The sequence below is a fragment of the Pseudorca crassidens genome, chromosome 1, assembly GCF_039906515.1.
Source record: "Pseudorca crassidens isolate mPseCra1 chromosome 1, mPseCra1.hap1, whole genome shotgun sequence".
In the NCBI taxonomy this organism is placed as follows: Eukaryota; Metazoa; Chordata; class Mammalia; order Artiodactyla; family Delphinidae; genus Pseudorca; species Pseudorca crassidens.
In genome coordinates, this window is record NC_090296.1 from 196,105,396 (window position 1) to 196,120,894 (window position 15,499).

Consider the following 15,499-nt stretch of genomic DNA (forward strand, 5'->3'; position numbering starts at 1 on the left):
CATTGCTTTGTCTTTTTTTATTTTTGCCATTTTTTAGGGAAAGAAATCTAAATTTTTTTTTTGAAATTTATGTTTATTTGGTTATTAGTAAGGCTGGACATTCTAATGATTTACTAGTTTGACTTATATAAATCTGCAAGTTTTATGGAGTGCTTTCTCATTCTTATTAATTTGTTTATAACAGACCTGAGAGTGCAAGGACCATTTCTACCATATCCTTGCATAGTTGCACCTCAAAGACTGTTTGTTAAATGAGTAAGTGGGTGACTATATATCTATTGTAAATTTTCCATTTTTTCCCAATATTTGCCTTAATTTTTGACAGCTCTATTAAGGTGTAATTGGCATACAATAAATTACATGTATTTAAACTGCGATGCGGTATGTTTTGCTATATGTATGTAACACCCATGAAGCCGTCACCACAATCAAGGTAGTGAATGTATTCTTCTCACTAATAGGTGGATATATGTTCGTCGTGCCCAGCTGTAGGCCCTTCCTCCCAACTCTCTGTCTTCCTGTGCTCAGGCAACTATTAATCAGCTTTTCATTCCTACAATTTGCATTTTCTAAACACTTATAAAAATGAGGGCATAAAATATGTACCCTTTCTTTATCTGGCTCCTTTCACACAGCATGATGTTTTCGCAGATTCATCCATATTGTTGTGTGGGTCAATAATTTACTCCTTTACATTGCTGAGGAGTGTTATGTTGAATGGATATACCACAGTTTGTTTAACTGCTCACCTGTTGATGAACATCTGGGTTGTTTCTGGTTTGGGGCTACTATCAATAAAGCTGCTGTGAACATTCTTTGTACATATGCTTTCTTTTCTCTTGGATAAGTGGGAAGGAATTGCCTGGATCATATGATAGGTGTATCTTTAACTTATGAAGAAAACGCCAAACTATTTTTCAAAGTAATTGTACCATTTCACATTACCAGCAGCAGTGTGAAAGACTTCCACTTCCTCTACGTCCTTGCCAACGCCTTGGTATAGTGTTGTTGTGGTTTTTTTTATTTTAGCCATTCTAATAGATGTGTGACTTTCACTTACATTTGTGGTTTTAACTTACATTTCTGTAATAACTAAGGATGTTGAGCACCTTTTTATGTCCCTGTTTGCAAGCCATATCTTTTTTGATGAAGTATCTCTTCAGATCTTTTGCCTGTTTTTTTAAATTGCATGTTTGTTTTTTTATTATTGAGTTTTGAGAGTACTTTATTCTGGATATAGTATCTTTACATATTTATTATTTGCAATTATTTTCTTTCACTCTGCAGCTTGTCTTTTCCTTCGCTTAATAGTTTTTTAAAGAGCAGAAGTTTTAAATTTTGGAGTCCAACTTATTAGTCATTTTGTGGATTATGCTTTAGATGTCCTATCTAAGATGTATTTACATGATGAAAAGCCATAGTGTTTTAGAAGTTTTGTAGTTTTAGGTTTTACATTCAGGTGTATGTTGCCCTTTGCATTTGTATGTGGTATGAGGTATATCTCAAAGTTTTGTTGTTGTTTGTGTATGGATATCCAATAGTCCAAGCACCATTTGTTGAAGTGACTATCTTTTCTCTACTGATTGCCCTCTGTACCTTCATGAAAAATCAGTTGGCCACATATGTATGGGTTTATTTCTAGACTCTCTAATAAGTCTTGAAATTAAAAGAGTATTATCTGTTTGTCTTATTGTTAAAAATGATTTTGGCTATTCTGGGTTCTTTGCACTTCCATGTGAATTTAAGAATAAGTTGGTTAACTTCTACAAAATGTCTATTGGGATTTTGATTAAGATTCCATTGAATCTATAACTCTGTTTGCAGAGAATTACCGTTTTAACAATATTGAGTCTTCTGACCTGTGAACATGGTATATCTCTCCATTTATTTACGTCCTTAAAAATTTCTCTCATCATTGTTTTGTAGTTTTCAGTGTTTCACATCTTTTTTTCAGATTGACCCTTATTTCATATTTTTGATGTTGTTACAAATAGCATTTTAATTTCTGATTTATTGTTTCATTTCTGATTGTTACTAGTGTATGAAATGTAATTGATTTTTATATATTGATCTTGTATTCTTTAACCTTGTTAAACTCACTTAGTTATATTTATAGATTCCATTGAATTTTCTATGTAGATAATCACGCCATCTGCAAATACAGTTTATGTCTTGTTTTCCAGTGAAGATGCATTTTATTCATTTTCTGCTTTACTGCATTGGCTAGAACTTCCAATACAATATTGGTGAGAGTAGATATCCTTCTCTTAGTTGTAAACTTAGAGGGAAAGCATTCACTTCTTCTCTATTGGCATGATGTTAGCCATAGGTTTTTTCATAGATGTCCTTTACCAAGTTGGGGAAGTTTCCTTCTATTCTTACTTTTCTAAAAGATTTTTTTTAAAGGAATGAATGTTGGATTTTGTCACATGCATTTTCTGCATCTATTGAGATGATCACATAGTTTTTCTTTTTTTACTTTGTTAATATGGTGAATTACATTGATTTTGAATATTAAATACGTGTACATTCCGGGGATAACCCTACGTGGTCAGGATGTGTTAATATTGTTGGATTTGATTTACTAACATCTTGTTTATAATTTTTGCAATTCTGTTAATGAGGGATATTGTCCGGAGATTTCTTTCCTTCCAGTGGCTTCTTGAGTGATTTTGGATTCTGGATAATGCTGGCCTCATAGAATTAGATACTTAGAATTCCCTCCTTTTCAGTTTTCTGGAAGAATTTGTGTATAATTGGTATTATTTCTTCCTTAAATATTATTTTTGTGTATAATTGGTATTAATTAATTGGTTTTATTTCTTTCTTAAATATTCAGTAGAATTCACCAAAGAAACCATTTGGGCCTAGAGTTCCTTAAGGGAAGATTTTTAACTAAACATTCAATTTCTTTGAAAACATAGGGCTCACTTTTTGAGTGAGCTTTGGTAGTTTGTGTCTTTCAGGGTAACTGTTCATTTTATTTAAATTATCAAATTTATTGTCAAAATGTTGTTTGTAATGGACCCTTATGTCTTTTTTTTTTTTTTGGCGGTACGCGGGTCTCTCACTGTTGTGGCCTCTCCTGTTGCGGAGCACAGGCTCCGGACGCGCAGGCTCCGGACGCGCAGGCTCAGCGGCCATGGCTCACGGGCCCAGCCGCTCCGTGGCATGTGGGATTTTCCCGGACCGGGGCACGAACCCGCGTCCCCTGCATCGGCAGGCGGACTCTCAACCACTGCGCCAATGGGGAAGACCCCTTACGTCTTTTTAATAGTGGTAGTCTGTAGTGATGACACCTCTCTCATTCCTGATACTGGTCATTTGTGTCTTCTTTCTCCTGATCAGTTGAGCTAAAAGTTTATCAATTTTATATATTCTCAAAGAATCTGCTTTTGATCTAATTGATTTTATCCATTTTTCTGTTGTCCATTTCACTTATTTTTTCTCTGATCTCTTATTTCCTTTCTTCTACTTACTTTGGGTTAATTGTACTATTTTTTTATTTTTTAAGGTGGAAACTGAGGCTTGAGACCTACCTTCTTTTCTAATATAGATGCTTTTAGTGCTCTGAATTACCCCCTGTATACTGCTGTAATGGAATCATACAAATTTTGGTATGTTATGTTTGCATTTCATTCAGTTCCAAGCACACTCTAATTTTCTTTTTGATTTCTTCTTTGATCCATAGGTTATTTATAGGTGTGTGATTTAGTTAACAAATATTTGGAGACTTTCCAGATACATTTCTGTGATTTTGGCTTCTACTTTCATTCCGTTGTGCTCAGAGAATATACATTATGACTTGAATCCTCTTAAGTGTATCGAGCCTTGTTTTTATGACCCAGAATATGGTGCCTTAATAAGTATTTCGTGTGCACTTGAAAACAATGTGTATTCTGTTGTATTGGGTGGAATGTTCTATAAATGTCAATTAGGTAAAATTGGTTTATAGCGTCATTCAAATCTCCAGAGTCCTTAATGATTTTCTGTCTGCTTCTTTTATCGATTATTGGTTATTAATTATTCTCTATTTCTCCTTGCAGTTCTATCAGTTCTTGCTTTATGTATTTTGAAGCTCAGTTAGTAGGGACATAAACATTTAGGATTTTTATAGCCTTTTGATGAGTTGTCCTTTTATAATTATGAAATGACCTTCGTTATGCCTGGTAACATTCTTTGCTCTATAATCTGCTTTTTCTGATACTAATATAGCCACACCACCTTTCTTTTGACTAGTGCTAACATGATATATCTTTTTCCATTCTTTTACTTGTAATCTGTTTGTGTCCTTATATTTAAAGTGCCTTTCTTACAGGCAGCATGTAGTTGGGTCTTGCTTTTTTGTCCAATCTATCTTTTAATTGGGATATTTAGATCATTTATGTTTAATATGATTATTGATATGTTTAGGTTTTAATCTATCATCTTGCTTTTTGTTTTCCATTTATTCTACCTATTCTTTGTTCTCTTTTCCTGTTTTCCCTTGAAAACTGAGTATATTTATGATTCCATCTTTTTGTTGTTGGCGTATTAGATAAAATTCTTTCTTTCGTGATTTTAGTTGTTGCTTTGGGGTGTATAATATACATGTTTAACTTATAATCTAGCTTCCAGTGATACTATACCACTTCACCTGTAGTCTAAAGAACCTTACAATAGTATATTTACATTTCTCCCCTCTCTACATGTGTCCTGAAATTCTCATACATTTTATTTTTACATATGTTATAAACCCCACAATGCAGTGTTAATTATTTTTATTTAAACCATTATATTTTAAAGAGATTTTATTAAGAAAAAAGCCTTACATGCTTATCATGTAGTTCTGATTTCTAGTGTTGAAATCTTCCTTTCTGTATATAGATCTATATTTTAATCTAATATCATGTTCCTTCTACTTAAAGGGCATCATTTAACATTCCTGTAGTGCGGGTGGGCTTGTGATGAATTCCTTTGGCTTTTGTGTATACAAAAATGCCTTTATTTCTCCTTTATTTTTGAAAGATACTTTCTGTGAACATAGAATTCTAAATTACATTTCTTTAATTTAATTTCATTAAATTTCTTCAAGTACTTTAAAGATGCGGCCCTAATGTCTTCTTACTTGCATTGCCTCACTTTAAATCTTTCCTTTTTTCACTCGTTTTGAGCCACTTGGTCATGATATGCTTTGGTGTAGTTTTCATGTTTCTTATGCTTTAAGTTTTTTGAGCTTTTTGGATCTGTTCATAGCTTTACTCAAATTTGGAAGTTTCTGCCACTATTTTCTTAAAATAATTTTTCTGACTTTCCATCTCTCTCTTCTCCAGTTACTGATATACTAGACTGCTTAAAGTTGTCCTAGAGCCCACTGGTGATCTGTTCATTTTTCTTTTGCTCTCTTCTTCCTGAGTTTCATTTTGGGTAGTCTCTATTGCTATGCCTGCAAGTTCACTAGTATTTTCTTCCGACATGCCTAATATGCTGATAATCCTATCCAGTGTATTTTTTTACCTTATATATTGTAGTTTACATCTTTGGAAATTTTATTTGGGTCTTTTTTTATGTCTTTCCTGTCTAAACTTTTTGAACATATGAAATACAGTTATACATCTAATGATCTTGTCTGCTAATCCTAACATCTGTGTCAGTTCAGGGTCAGTTTTTATTATTTTCTACGCTACGGCTCATATTTCCTGCCTCTCTGTATTGCTTACGCTTCTTTATTAGGTGCCAGACACTCTGGCTTTTACTTTCTTGGGTGATGGATATTTCTGTCTTTCTATAAATATTCTTGAGCCGTGTTCTAAATACACAGGTGAGACACTTGGAAACGCTTTGATCCTTTTAGGTCTTGCTTTAAGATTTGTTTTGTGAAACCAAAGAAATGTTTGATGTAGGACCAATTCTTCCCCTTTATTAAAGCAAGATTATTCTTTGTACTGTACCCAGCGTTCTGTGAATTAGGAGTTTTTTCAGTCTGACTTGTAAGAACAGACAGTATTCCTGTGAATACTTGATGGGACCCTATTCATTGCGCGCGCTCTCTCTCTCTCTCTCTCTCTCTCTCTCTCTCTCTCTCTCTCTCTCTCCAGCTCTTTTCTTCATTACTCTGGGAATTTCCACCCGCTTTCTCCCTTCCTGCACTGTAGATGATAGCGTTCACCTCATTTGTTTCCTGTCTTTCAAAGATCAGTCTTTTGTCACCTAAGGTCCAGTGTTTCGAAATATTGTTTTGTGTATTTTGTCTGTGTCTTGGTTGTTTCAGGAAGGAGGGCAAACCTGGTCTCTGTTGTTCAGTCTTGGCTGGAAGCAGAAGTCATGCCCTTTTATTTTACCTAGTTTTCTATTTTAAAAACATTTAAAATTTTCAATGGAAAAATTCATCAGTCTTTACCTTAATGGCTTCTGTCTTTGGCGTCGTGCTTAGAAACACTTTCGTGTTTGAAGGCTTACAAAAATATTTACCTGTATTTTTTCAAGGACTTTAATTGTCTTATACATTCAAATAGTTTATTAATATGGAACCCCGTATTCTAGACAATTTGGAAAGTAGCTAAAATGGAAGGGGAAACACCTGTAATTATATCACCAAGAACAAGGCTAATATCCATATTAACATATTTCCTGTCTTGCATTTTTCTGTGCCTTCGTTTTTTGTATAGTTGTTATCCTCGTGTGTATGTCATTTGGTGTGTGCATCTGGTACATCGTATCATCACCATTTTCCATGTTGTGACGGAATCTTCAAAATTGCATTTTAATGACTGAATTATGTTTCATCAAATGATCATATTGCAGTTATACTGCCTTTACTTATATTGTTAAACACTTTAGTTATTTCTTAAGCAGAATCTATAAAACATAATTATCAGGCAGGGCATTTTTAGGGAACCTTAACTGCCTACTTGCACATTTCCCTGACCCTACGAGGGCAGAGAGGCAGATACAGGGCCCTCTCAGTGTGTCATTGCTCCCTCCCCAAGCCCACACCAGTGCATTCAGTGAAAGCCTGTCTGTATAAAAACTAGAAGGAAAATAAAAACTTCAGTTTCCCAATAGTTCAGTCCATTCCTTATTACTCATATAGTTATAAATAAAAAGCTTGTAATTTATATTTTTCGTTTGTGTTAACATGGCATCTCAATTATTTTCTAATTATTATTTGCGCTTGGTTATTTTTAGGCAAATTGTTGTTCAAGTCAAAGACATCATAATGCAGAGTGCTTCATCAGTACCACCAAAAGATCAAGGTAAGATAAGCCATGCCAGGGAAACCGGTAATGTGTGTGTCGTAAAGAGTTTTAACAAATGCATTTAACGTCACTGTCCTCCAACCATAAGGTGACTTATTTCCTGGAACTAAGAACCAAAAATCCAATTACATACGAAAGTTGATTTCTTTTGGTAAATGACTTGAGTGTCTGTGGATTCCTGGTTTATCAGACGACGTCCCCTTTACTGAGGGCAGCCCGTCTCATCCCACGTAAAACTCACAGACGCCAGCACCTCAGCTGGTAATTTAGCTGGCGCTAACAGATGCCAAATGAAGTTACAGAGCATTGGCTTTAACGAAGCAGAGTGACAGGTGTTCTAGTGAGAAGGATGTATACAGTATATATATTCTTGCACACGTATGCACACACAACACGCATGTAGAGAGAGAGAGGATGTTCGCTTATACATTTTTGACCTATTTCTTCCCATATACCCATTTAACAAAAAGAAACATAAAAGAAACTGTTTCCCCTCCATATGAATTTTTAAAAAGAAGATCATGGGTTTTTTTTTTTTTAGCAAGAGCTCCTGGACCTTTCAGGAAAGCCGTTTAAGGTGGAGATAGAGTCATTTCTGAATAAAGAATAACTAAATTTTCCTCAGTATAAACGGCAAAGTCTAACCTTTAAGAGGAATTCAAGTCTTTCCCTGGCCTCTACTGATTCTCTTCCCTACAGAAGGTTTGATGTGTGTGTGAGAAAAATAATGCCTTTAAATGATTCAAAACTGGGCTTCCTTAGTGGAAGGTGTAGCTGTTCGTGAAAGGAGGGCATTTGCTTTAAAGACCCCTGAACTGGAGAAAACACTCTTTGTTTGCTCTGCCAAAATGAAAGGTGGTGGCATAACTGTGAAGAGTGTGGCGTCTGTGTCTGAAAGTCATTTCTGCCCCTGCAGTGCATAACCTTGGGTACATCACTTGACCTTAACTTTCTCATCTATAAATCCGTAAAATGAAGAAAGTAAGCCCTACGCTCTAGGTGATGTGGGGGTTGAAGGAGGTAATGCTGTAAATCACTCCGCACACGACTCCCCGCGGAGCGGGCCCTTATGAGGTGACGGCGCCTCTTGCTGTCAGGGGTGGTTATTAACACGTGGGCCCTGCCCGCCTGTGGAGGCCCACGCGGGAAGATGGGCACGGCTGCTTCCTGCTGGGGATGACTCGCCGCCTTCAAAGGCCACGCGTGATCCAGGGGCGCTCATGGGAAGTGAACGCAGAGCAGACCCCCGGCTGGCTTCTCATCCAGGCCCGTGGCCAGAGGGAGAGTAAGAGCCCTTGAGAATCGCACACGTCCTAGCCCCAGACACTAGGGCAAGAGAGCGGACGGGGCAGACGGGCAGGGAGAGCAGGCCCTCGCTAGAAGTTAGAAGTGTGCATGCCCGTGAGCGTTTCGGTGCGTGTCCCCTGGGAGATCTCTGCACTTGTAGCCGATCAGTGTCCGAGCTGGCCTGACCTCCGTCCCCTGAGCAGGCGAGGAGAGGTGTGGCTGCTTGGAAGAGGGAGTCGGGAAAGCTGGGCCCTGGCCCGGATATAGCCCCAGCCAGCTGTGGGCCGCCAGACCAGTTATTTTGCCCCTAAGCCTGGGTTTCTTACTAGCGAAGCCAGGATTCCTAGCCGTTCTTTCCCAGCTCTAGCAGGTTACGAGTCAGGGTGAGTAACTAAGCAACGAGCTGCTGGGTTTCTGGCTGACACAGGGAAGCAAAGCTTGTCTCCACTCACACCTCTTGCCTACTTCGCTCTCCTCAGGGTTTACTTTGTTTTGGTTTTGTGTCTGCCTCTCTGAGCTGCTGTGTAAGCTTAGTTATTACCTCCGTTGACTTGACCAAAGTAGAAGATGCCCTCACGCCTAGCGAGGATTCAGCAGCTCTCACAAACTCTGCATCAGTCTTTCCTGGGACCAAAGGTGTGTAAGCCCCAAACCCAGAATTTGACAGACAAAGAGATATAATAACTAAAAGACCTCAATTAATCGAGGGCCTCAGTGTAATAGTCACTCTACCTACAACTTGACATCCGTTGTTTTATTTAATGTTCATGATGTTCAATATAATCTTTATTTCTGTGGTTCAGGGAGATTAGGGTTTTTTTTTTTTAACCAAGGTCACCAACCAGTTCAGTGACTGAGCCAAGATTTGAAGCTAGATCCATCAAAGTCCAAGACTGTTTGTCCCCTGCGTCATACTGTAAATTTATAAAGAAGATCTCTAATCTAGTTTTAGATCATCCCCCTTTTTCTTCTCTGATGAAACATTGTGCTTAATTAAATATATGAACACTTAAAGCTATTTCAATCCAAAGTAAGCAGAAATTAGAATTTGTATCGTGGGAAATTATATCAGTAAGGAAACCTATGAGGCCTAAGAATTGCCCGGTTATTCATTAATTTACTCATTTATCAATTGCTTTCTGTGTGTCCTGGATTACTATTCATATTTTTTAACAAAGAAAAATGCCAGATTTTTAAATTATGATTTTGTTTTCATTTCTTTCATCAAATGTAATCACTTATGGGACATGAGAAGTTTGCTGATCACATGTCATTCATTAATTAAATGCTGAGCGATTTATGTAATGAACTATTGATGGCTGTCTATAAATTACAGTACATTCAAATTTCAGATTTGTAAGCACATGTGCGTGCACACAGGCGCACACACGCACATTATACACGTTAACGTATGAAATTCAGGTAGGACATCACAGCAGAGTTGTGGAGCTTAAGAAAATCCATGGCATCATGTATGACACTATCTTCTAACAAAATTTCATACAGTGCAAGCAGATTTAATGATCACCAAGACAGTACTTACCAGGAACTATGCCCGGTGATATGAGGGATCCAAAGATAAATCAGACAGAAGCCTGCGCTCTTACAAGACACAAAATCCTAGTAGAACAGCAGACATGTGTGTAATTAACCAGAAAAAAGCATGACAAATGCTGTACTAGACCTGAGTGTAACATACTTGGAGAACAGTTGGTTGAGCCAGAAGTTTGAGGCTGGTCAGGAAACACGACAGGAGGTAGCGTTTGCTCAGGATGTGAGCACAAGTGTAGAAGTCAGTCAGGTGGGGTTTAGGGGTCACAGGATGTGGAGTAAAGCTAGGAAAGAACTAGAGGAAACTAATTAGAAATTCCAGTGCCTTCTATTTAAATGTTTCCTAATTTTGGATAAAGAAATTAACATTGTAACATCACTCAGATAATTTGTAGTATATTAAAAGCTTTCCATTATAATAGTGTTGTTATTATCCCTTTCTGTGTAAAAGTGTTACTTATAGAATCTCCAGAAGTTATTTTGTTACAATTTTCTATGTTCTCACGCATTCAGGATTTAGAGATAGGATTTATGGTTTTCCCATAACTTTCTTTTTTTGTTTGGTATTTTCAAATGATAAGCTAATAAAAATGTAAGGACATGTATTCTGTGTTGGAAAACAGCAAATTGTAGCAAGTGATAAACCATGTTTTGGAAAAAAAAAAAAAAAGGCATGAAAACAACATGATAAGGCCAACTACAGCCGTAACTTCCACTTTAAATTTGTTGAAGGAAAGAAAACCACCAGAGTGACTGAAAACGCAAAGGCATTGATTTACTTGCCAGATGAGGAAACACACAAGTGAGCAGCCTTGCCAAATGGTTCTGTTAGAGGGACAGTTTACGTTCATTATGTGCCAGGAAGAAGTTGACTGTAGTTGTGCCAGTTAAGGATTGAAGTGAGCACCTTGGAGAGGGCAGGATGAGTGTCAAGTCCCCACACAGTTAATTAACACAAGTCCCACTGTTCATTGGTCAGAAAAGAGTCTTAGGTCCCGGGAGGGTCTGTTTTGCTGGAGCCATTCAAACCTCTTAGATACTCGCCAGCTTCGCAGTTCAGTTTTGCCATTTCCTAGGCAAGTGTGCTGTGAGTAGAAAGGTCTTAGCGGCCTTCTGACACTTTTCTCGGCTCTGTCATAACATGTGTATAGATTAAACGTAGTTATCAAATTGTGAGCGCTGTTTTTGTCCAGTGAGAGCAAGAATAAATGGCGCTGGACTTCCCTGGTGGCGCAGTGGTTGAGAGTCTGCCTGCCTATGCAGGGGACACCGGTTTGTGCCCCGGTCCGGGAGGATCCCGCGTGCCGCGGAGCGGCTGGGCCCGTGAGCCATGGCCGCTGAGCCTGTGCGTCCGGAGCCTGTGCTCTGCAACGGGAGAGACTACAACAGTGAGAGGCCCGCGTACCGCAAAAAAAAAAAAAAAAAAAAAAAAAAAAGAATAGATGGCGCTGAGAAAATGGCAGATGCTTGGAGGCATCTTACTTCTTTTGAGTAAGAAGTAGTCGGTCTTAATGACCCCCTTCAGGAACACTGCAGTTAGCTAAACGCGCTCTGTACCATGCCTACTAGCCTTCAAAACCTGTGCATTATTTAACTGTGAAGCCAATAGCCATTACTGTCTTTCATGTGAATTCAGATTTGGAGCTGTGATAAAAAAGAAGAAAAAAACCTAGATTTTCTGATTAGGTGAAATACTTTAAAAATAATCATGGCACAGCCTAAAAATATATTCTTATGTCTTAGAGACATAAAAAGCTGTACTTACATCTTACAGAAATAAACATTTTCGTATTAGTGAATATAGAATTTTTGAACTCAAGGAACACTTGGGGTAGGTAGTTAATAATGTTCTTTTTTTTTAAGTTTAGGAAAATGATCCTACTTATTTTAGACTCTTAGTATCAGTTGGGTTCTTTATGTAAACTTTTTAATGAATTTTCTGTTTTTGGCGGGCTTTTAAGCATCCTGGCATGTAGTGGTTTCTCAAATACATATTAAATTTTGTTAAAAGTGCTTTAAACTCTCAAACACTTTAAAAAAAAACATATTACTCAGGTGCTATGAAAAGATTTTAATCTTTGTTTTTTTATAAAACACCAAGCTGAAGTTGTCAAGTCTGTGTGTTCACTTAACAAATATTTATTGCCTTTGGAGGGGCAATGAGCAAGGAGCAAAGGGGGAAAAAGGAAAACCAAACTAAGCTCTACGCTCTTATAGCTCAGTGTCAATGAATAAAACTGGGCTGTCTATCCAAGCAGGAGTTGACCTTTTATGAGGACTCAGCCTAAGAATGGCTTATGGTCTTGTTATCTAACTAAAGTTTCACCCTTCGAACATGGTATTGGAGATGCTTCCCGAGCTCCTTTCCTGTCTTTTGTCCTCTGCAGCCCTCTCGGTCTGGGGAAAGAACACCAAGCTAAGAGCTGGACAGCTGAGCTCTGGTTATTCTTCTGCCCTTCTTTCTAGGCTCTGTGATCTTGGCTAAATCTGTGAGCCTCAGTCCTTTCATCTTTCGAATGGGGATGTTAATTTTGCCCTGACACAGTCCAATGAGATAAGATACTGTTGATTCTCGTCACTTGCAGCCGTCACATTCTGTAAAGTCACCACAAACACTGAATTAGCTAATACTGCACCATGGCTCCTACGGGAAATGCAGGGTTAGGTTTCCTGTGAGCCTTTGGTCATCTTCATCAGCTATCAACACAAACCCTGGCTTTATGTGTGTTTCTGTTTAAAGACACCTCACTGAATGTATCTTGTTGATTCCTTGACATTAATTGGCCTCACAGACGCAGCATTATAACTCATGCCTGAACAAAGCTTGTCGAACACACGTATTTTTTTCCATGAGGCACATCAGACTCTTCTAATGCTTAGGAACACTGCACAGCATATCAGCACTATGCTCGAGGGCTGTTTTAAACAGTGAAATCACTAACAAAAAGGAAAAAAGTTAAATGTGGCGCTAAATAGACTGCAGAAAGGACACTTGTTTACAGTGTGGGAGCTGAAACAAGGCAGAGCACCAACTACTGCTAGGAACATGACACACACTTTTTGCCTGTGCATGTCTACACATGACCACGACAGTGCCACCAGTGTGGATTTGGGGGTTGCAAGTAAACTTTAGCAAGCAGGTGAATGCACAAATACAGAATCCGCAAGTGTGGCTCAACCATGTATGAATGCCCTTTGTAAATTCATAGAGCGCAATAGAAATCTCAGAGTCAGTTACAGAATAAAAGTGCTTTCGGAACGCAGGTATAATAACTTTGTGTAAAGTTGATATGATCGGTGTCACGTTAATCAGGTAATAAGTGTATTATTTGAAAGTGACCACAAGTTCTTAGCTCAGTAAAGCTACAAAGACAACTCCTGCTGTGAACTCTGGCTCCTCAGGGCTCACATTTAATACACAGTAGCAGGGAGAAGCACTGTGACTTGTTGCTTTGCACTTAGTGGTTAAGGTGGCGTTGTGACCTCATTAAAGGCGCGGAGGGCATTCCCTATGTTTTACCAAAATATTATGTTTCTAAATATGTGACATTCATATGGAAACATTTTGCTCTTAACTAGCGGTGTAAGTGCTGTTCTTGGGCTTTTGGTACCATTTTATGTTGCAGACCAAGTACAAATTGACATTTTCAAGCTGGTTTTGGTTAACTCCTTAACGTTGGAAATTGGAACTTTCCAATGTAATAACCTGCTGTATTAATATGTTATGCTGTTGACAGAAGTACAAATGGAAAACACACACATACCTACAGAAAGTTCCTTGTAGAACAAAATGGAAATGACTTGGGTGGCCTAAACCTTATCAGGTAGACCTCATATTAGGAGTTATTCTCCTATTTGAGATAAAATGCTAGAGTCTGGAATATCCTTTTTAGTAAATTCGGTTTATGAGTATCTCTGTTGTTTGAAATAGCCTGATTTCCACTGCTTAAAAAGCAGGCTACTCACCGGATCATCTCCTCTGGCCTGTATCAGTGTCACTGTAGCCACCCGGCAGCAGAGTCTGTCAGAAACTCCAATTAACCATGTAAATGTATTTCATAGCATCACATCTCACTTTGTCAGAACCCCTGCTGCCTTTCTATCATTAACATAAATGCAGGTGCAAACAGCATTTATGTACTTTGATAGGAAGCAGTTGGAGACATCTCACCGTGGGACCCAACATTTTCAGATTGTATACATCTGTTCAGATAATGTATGCGGCCCCAGCAACATGAACACAAGGATGGGAGCATCTGCCCCCAAGACCATTTGCCATATAGCAGGTGCTTACATCTTTATTTATGCAGATAGTTGGTGTGATAAGCTGAGTGGGGATAAAGGAAAGAATTTCGACGCGGTATTTAGATGTTATGCAAGCCAGAAGTATAGGCTAGGCATTTTATGTTTGTAAAAGTCTACTACTAATAGGAATGGAAATTTGTAAGTCTAGTCATGCTTTGAATGAACATCTTGTCTTTAAATTAATTGGCACCAAGACCCTAAAAACATTTACAGAAATTGCAATGTCCAACTTATATTAGAAACAGCAAGTTATTATTTTGGTTTTGATAAAGTAACTTTAAATGATTTTGAATGCATTTTGCTAAAAGTTCTGAAAGGAAAACAGTGCTCTGTTTTTTTCAAAAATTCTAATACTACTAAGAGAATCTTGTGATGATATTTCTTAAAATTGGAGAAAAAATGCAAATGTCATTAGTTTAAATATGTTATAAGATGTTCCATGAATATAAATTGAGTAAAATAAATTTCAAAGCATTAACATTTATAATATTTTTGTCAAAAAAAATTTTAATTTAAGCTGTATTCTAACATTTCCAACTAGTGATATTTAATTATAATTTATATTTTTATTAGGATAAATTACCTTTAAACACTTCATTTTCACAACTCTGTCTCATGGATCTGCCGTATTATATTCTCACAAGGGAAAAGCGTGAAGGAAACAAAAACTTATCAACCAAAAGCAAGACATTTCCAGATTTTATTTTCTATTCTCATTCACATACACACACAAGAAATCAGAATCTTGAAAGAGCTTGAACTAGATTTCATGTAGTCGGCAGTTCTCAAACATTTTAGTTTCAGGCCCCTTTACGCTCTTAAAAACTATTGAGGACTCAAAGAATATTTTTTTATGTCAGTAGTGTCAAATGGGATTTACCATATTTGAGATTATAAACTGAAAAAATATGTATTTGTGAATTCATTTTAAAATAACAGTAATCTCACTACAGCTTAACATAAATAACATATTTTGTGTAATTGGCTATATTTTCCAAAGCAAAAAAATTAGTGAGAAGACTAGCATTGATTTATGTTTTTTGCAAGTCTTTAAAGTCTGGCTTCACTGAAAATGGTAGGAGTCTCCTATCTGGTCCTGCATTCAGTATGTTGTGCTA

At 37.4% G+C, this 15,499-nt stretch overlaps 1 protein-coding gene across 45 annotated transcripts in view; it reads left to right on the forward strand.

Annotated features, from left to right (window-relative positions):
• The window catches only part of ZNF438 (zinc finger protein 438), a 297,450-nt gene that overhangs the window by 143,916 nt on the left and 138,035 nt on the right, over positions 1-15,499 (forward strand). For all 45 annotated transcript variants that reach the window (XR_010934694.1, XR_010934693.1, XR_010934695.1 and 42 more), the window contains one exon: positions 7,168-7,235. Coding sequence is in view for 40 of the 45 variants with exons in the window: in XM_067705163.1 (XP_067561264.1) it covers positions 7,168-7,235 (68 nt within the window). In the remaining 5 variants the exon portion in view is untranslated. The remainder of the gene's footprint in view (positions 1-7,167; positions 7,236-15,499) is intronic.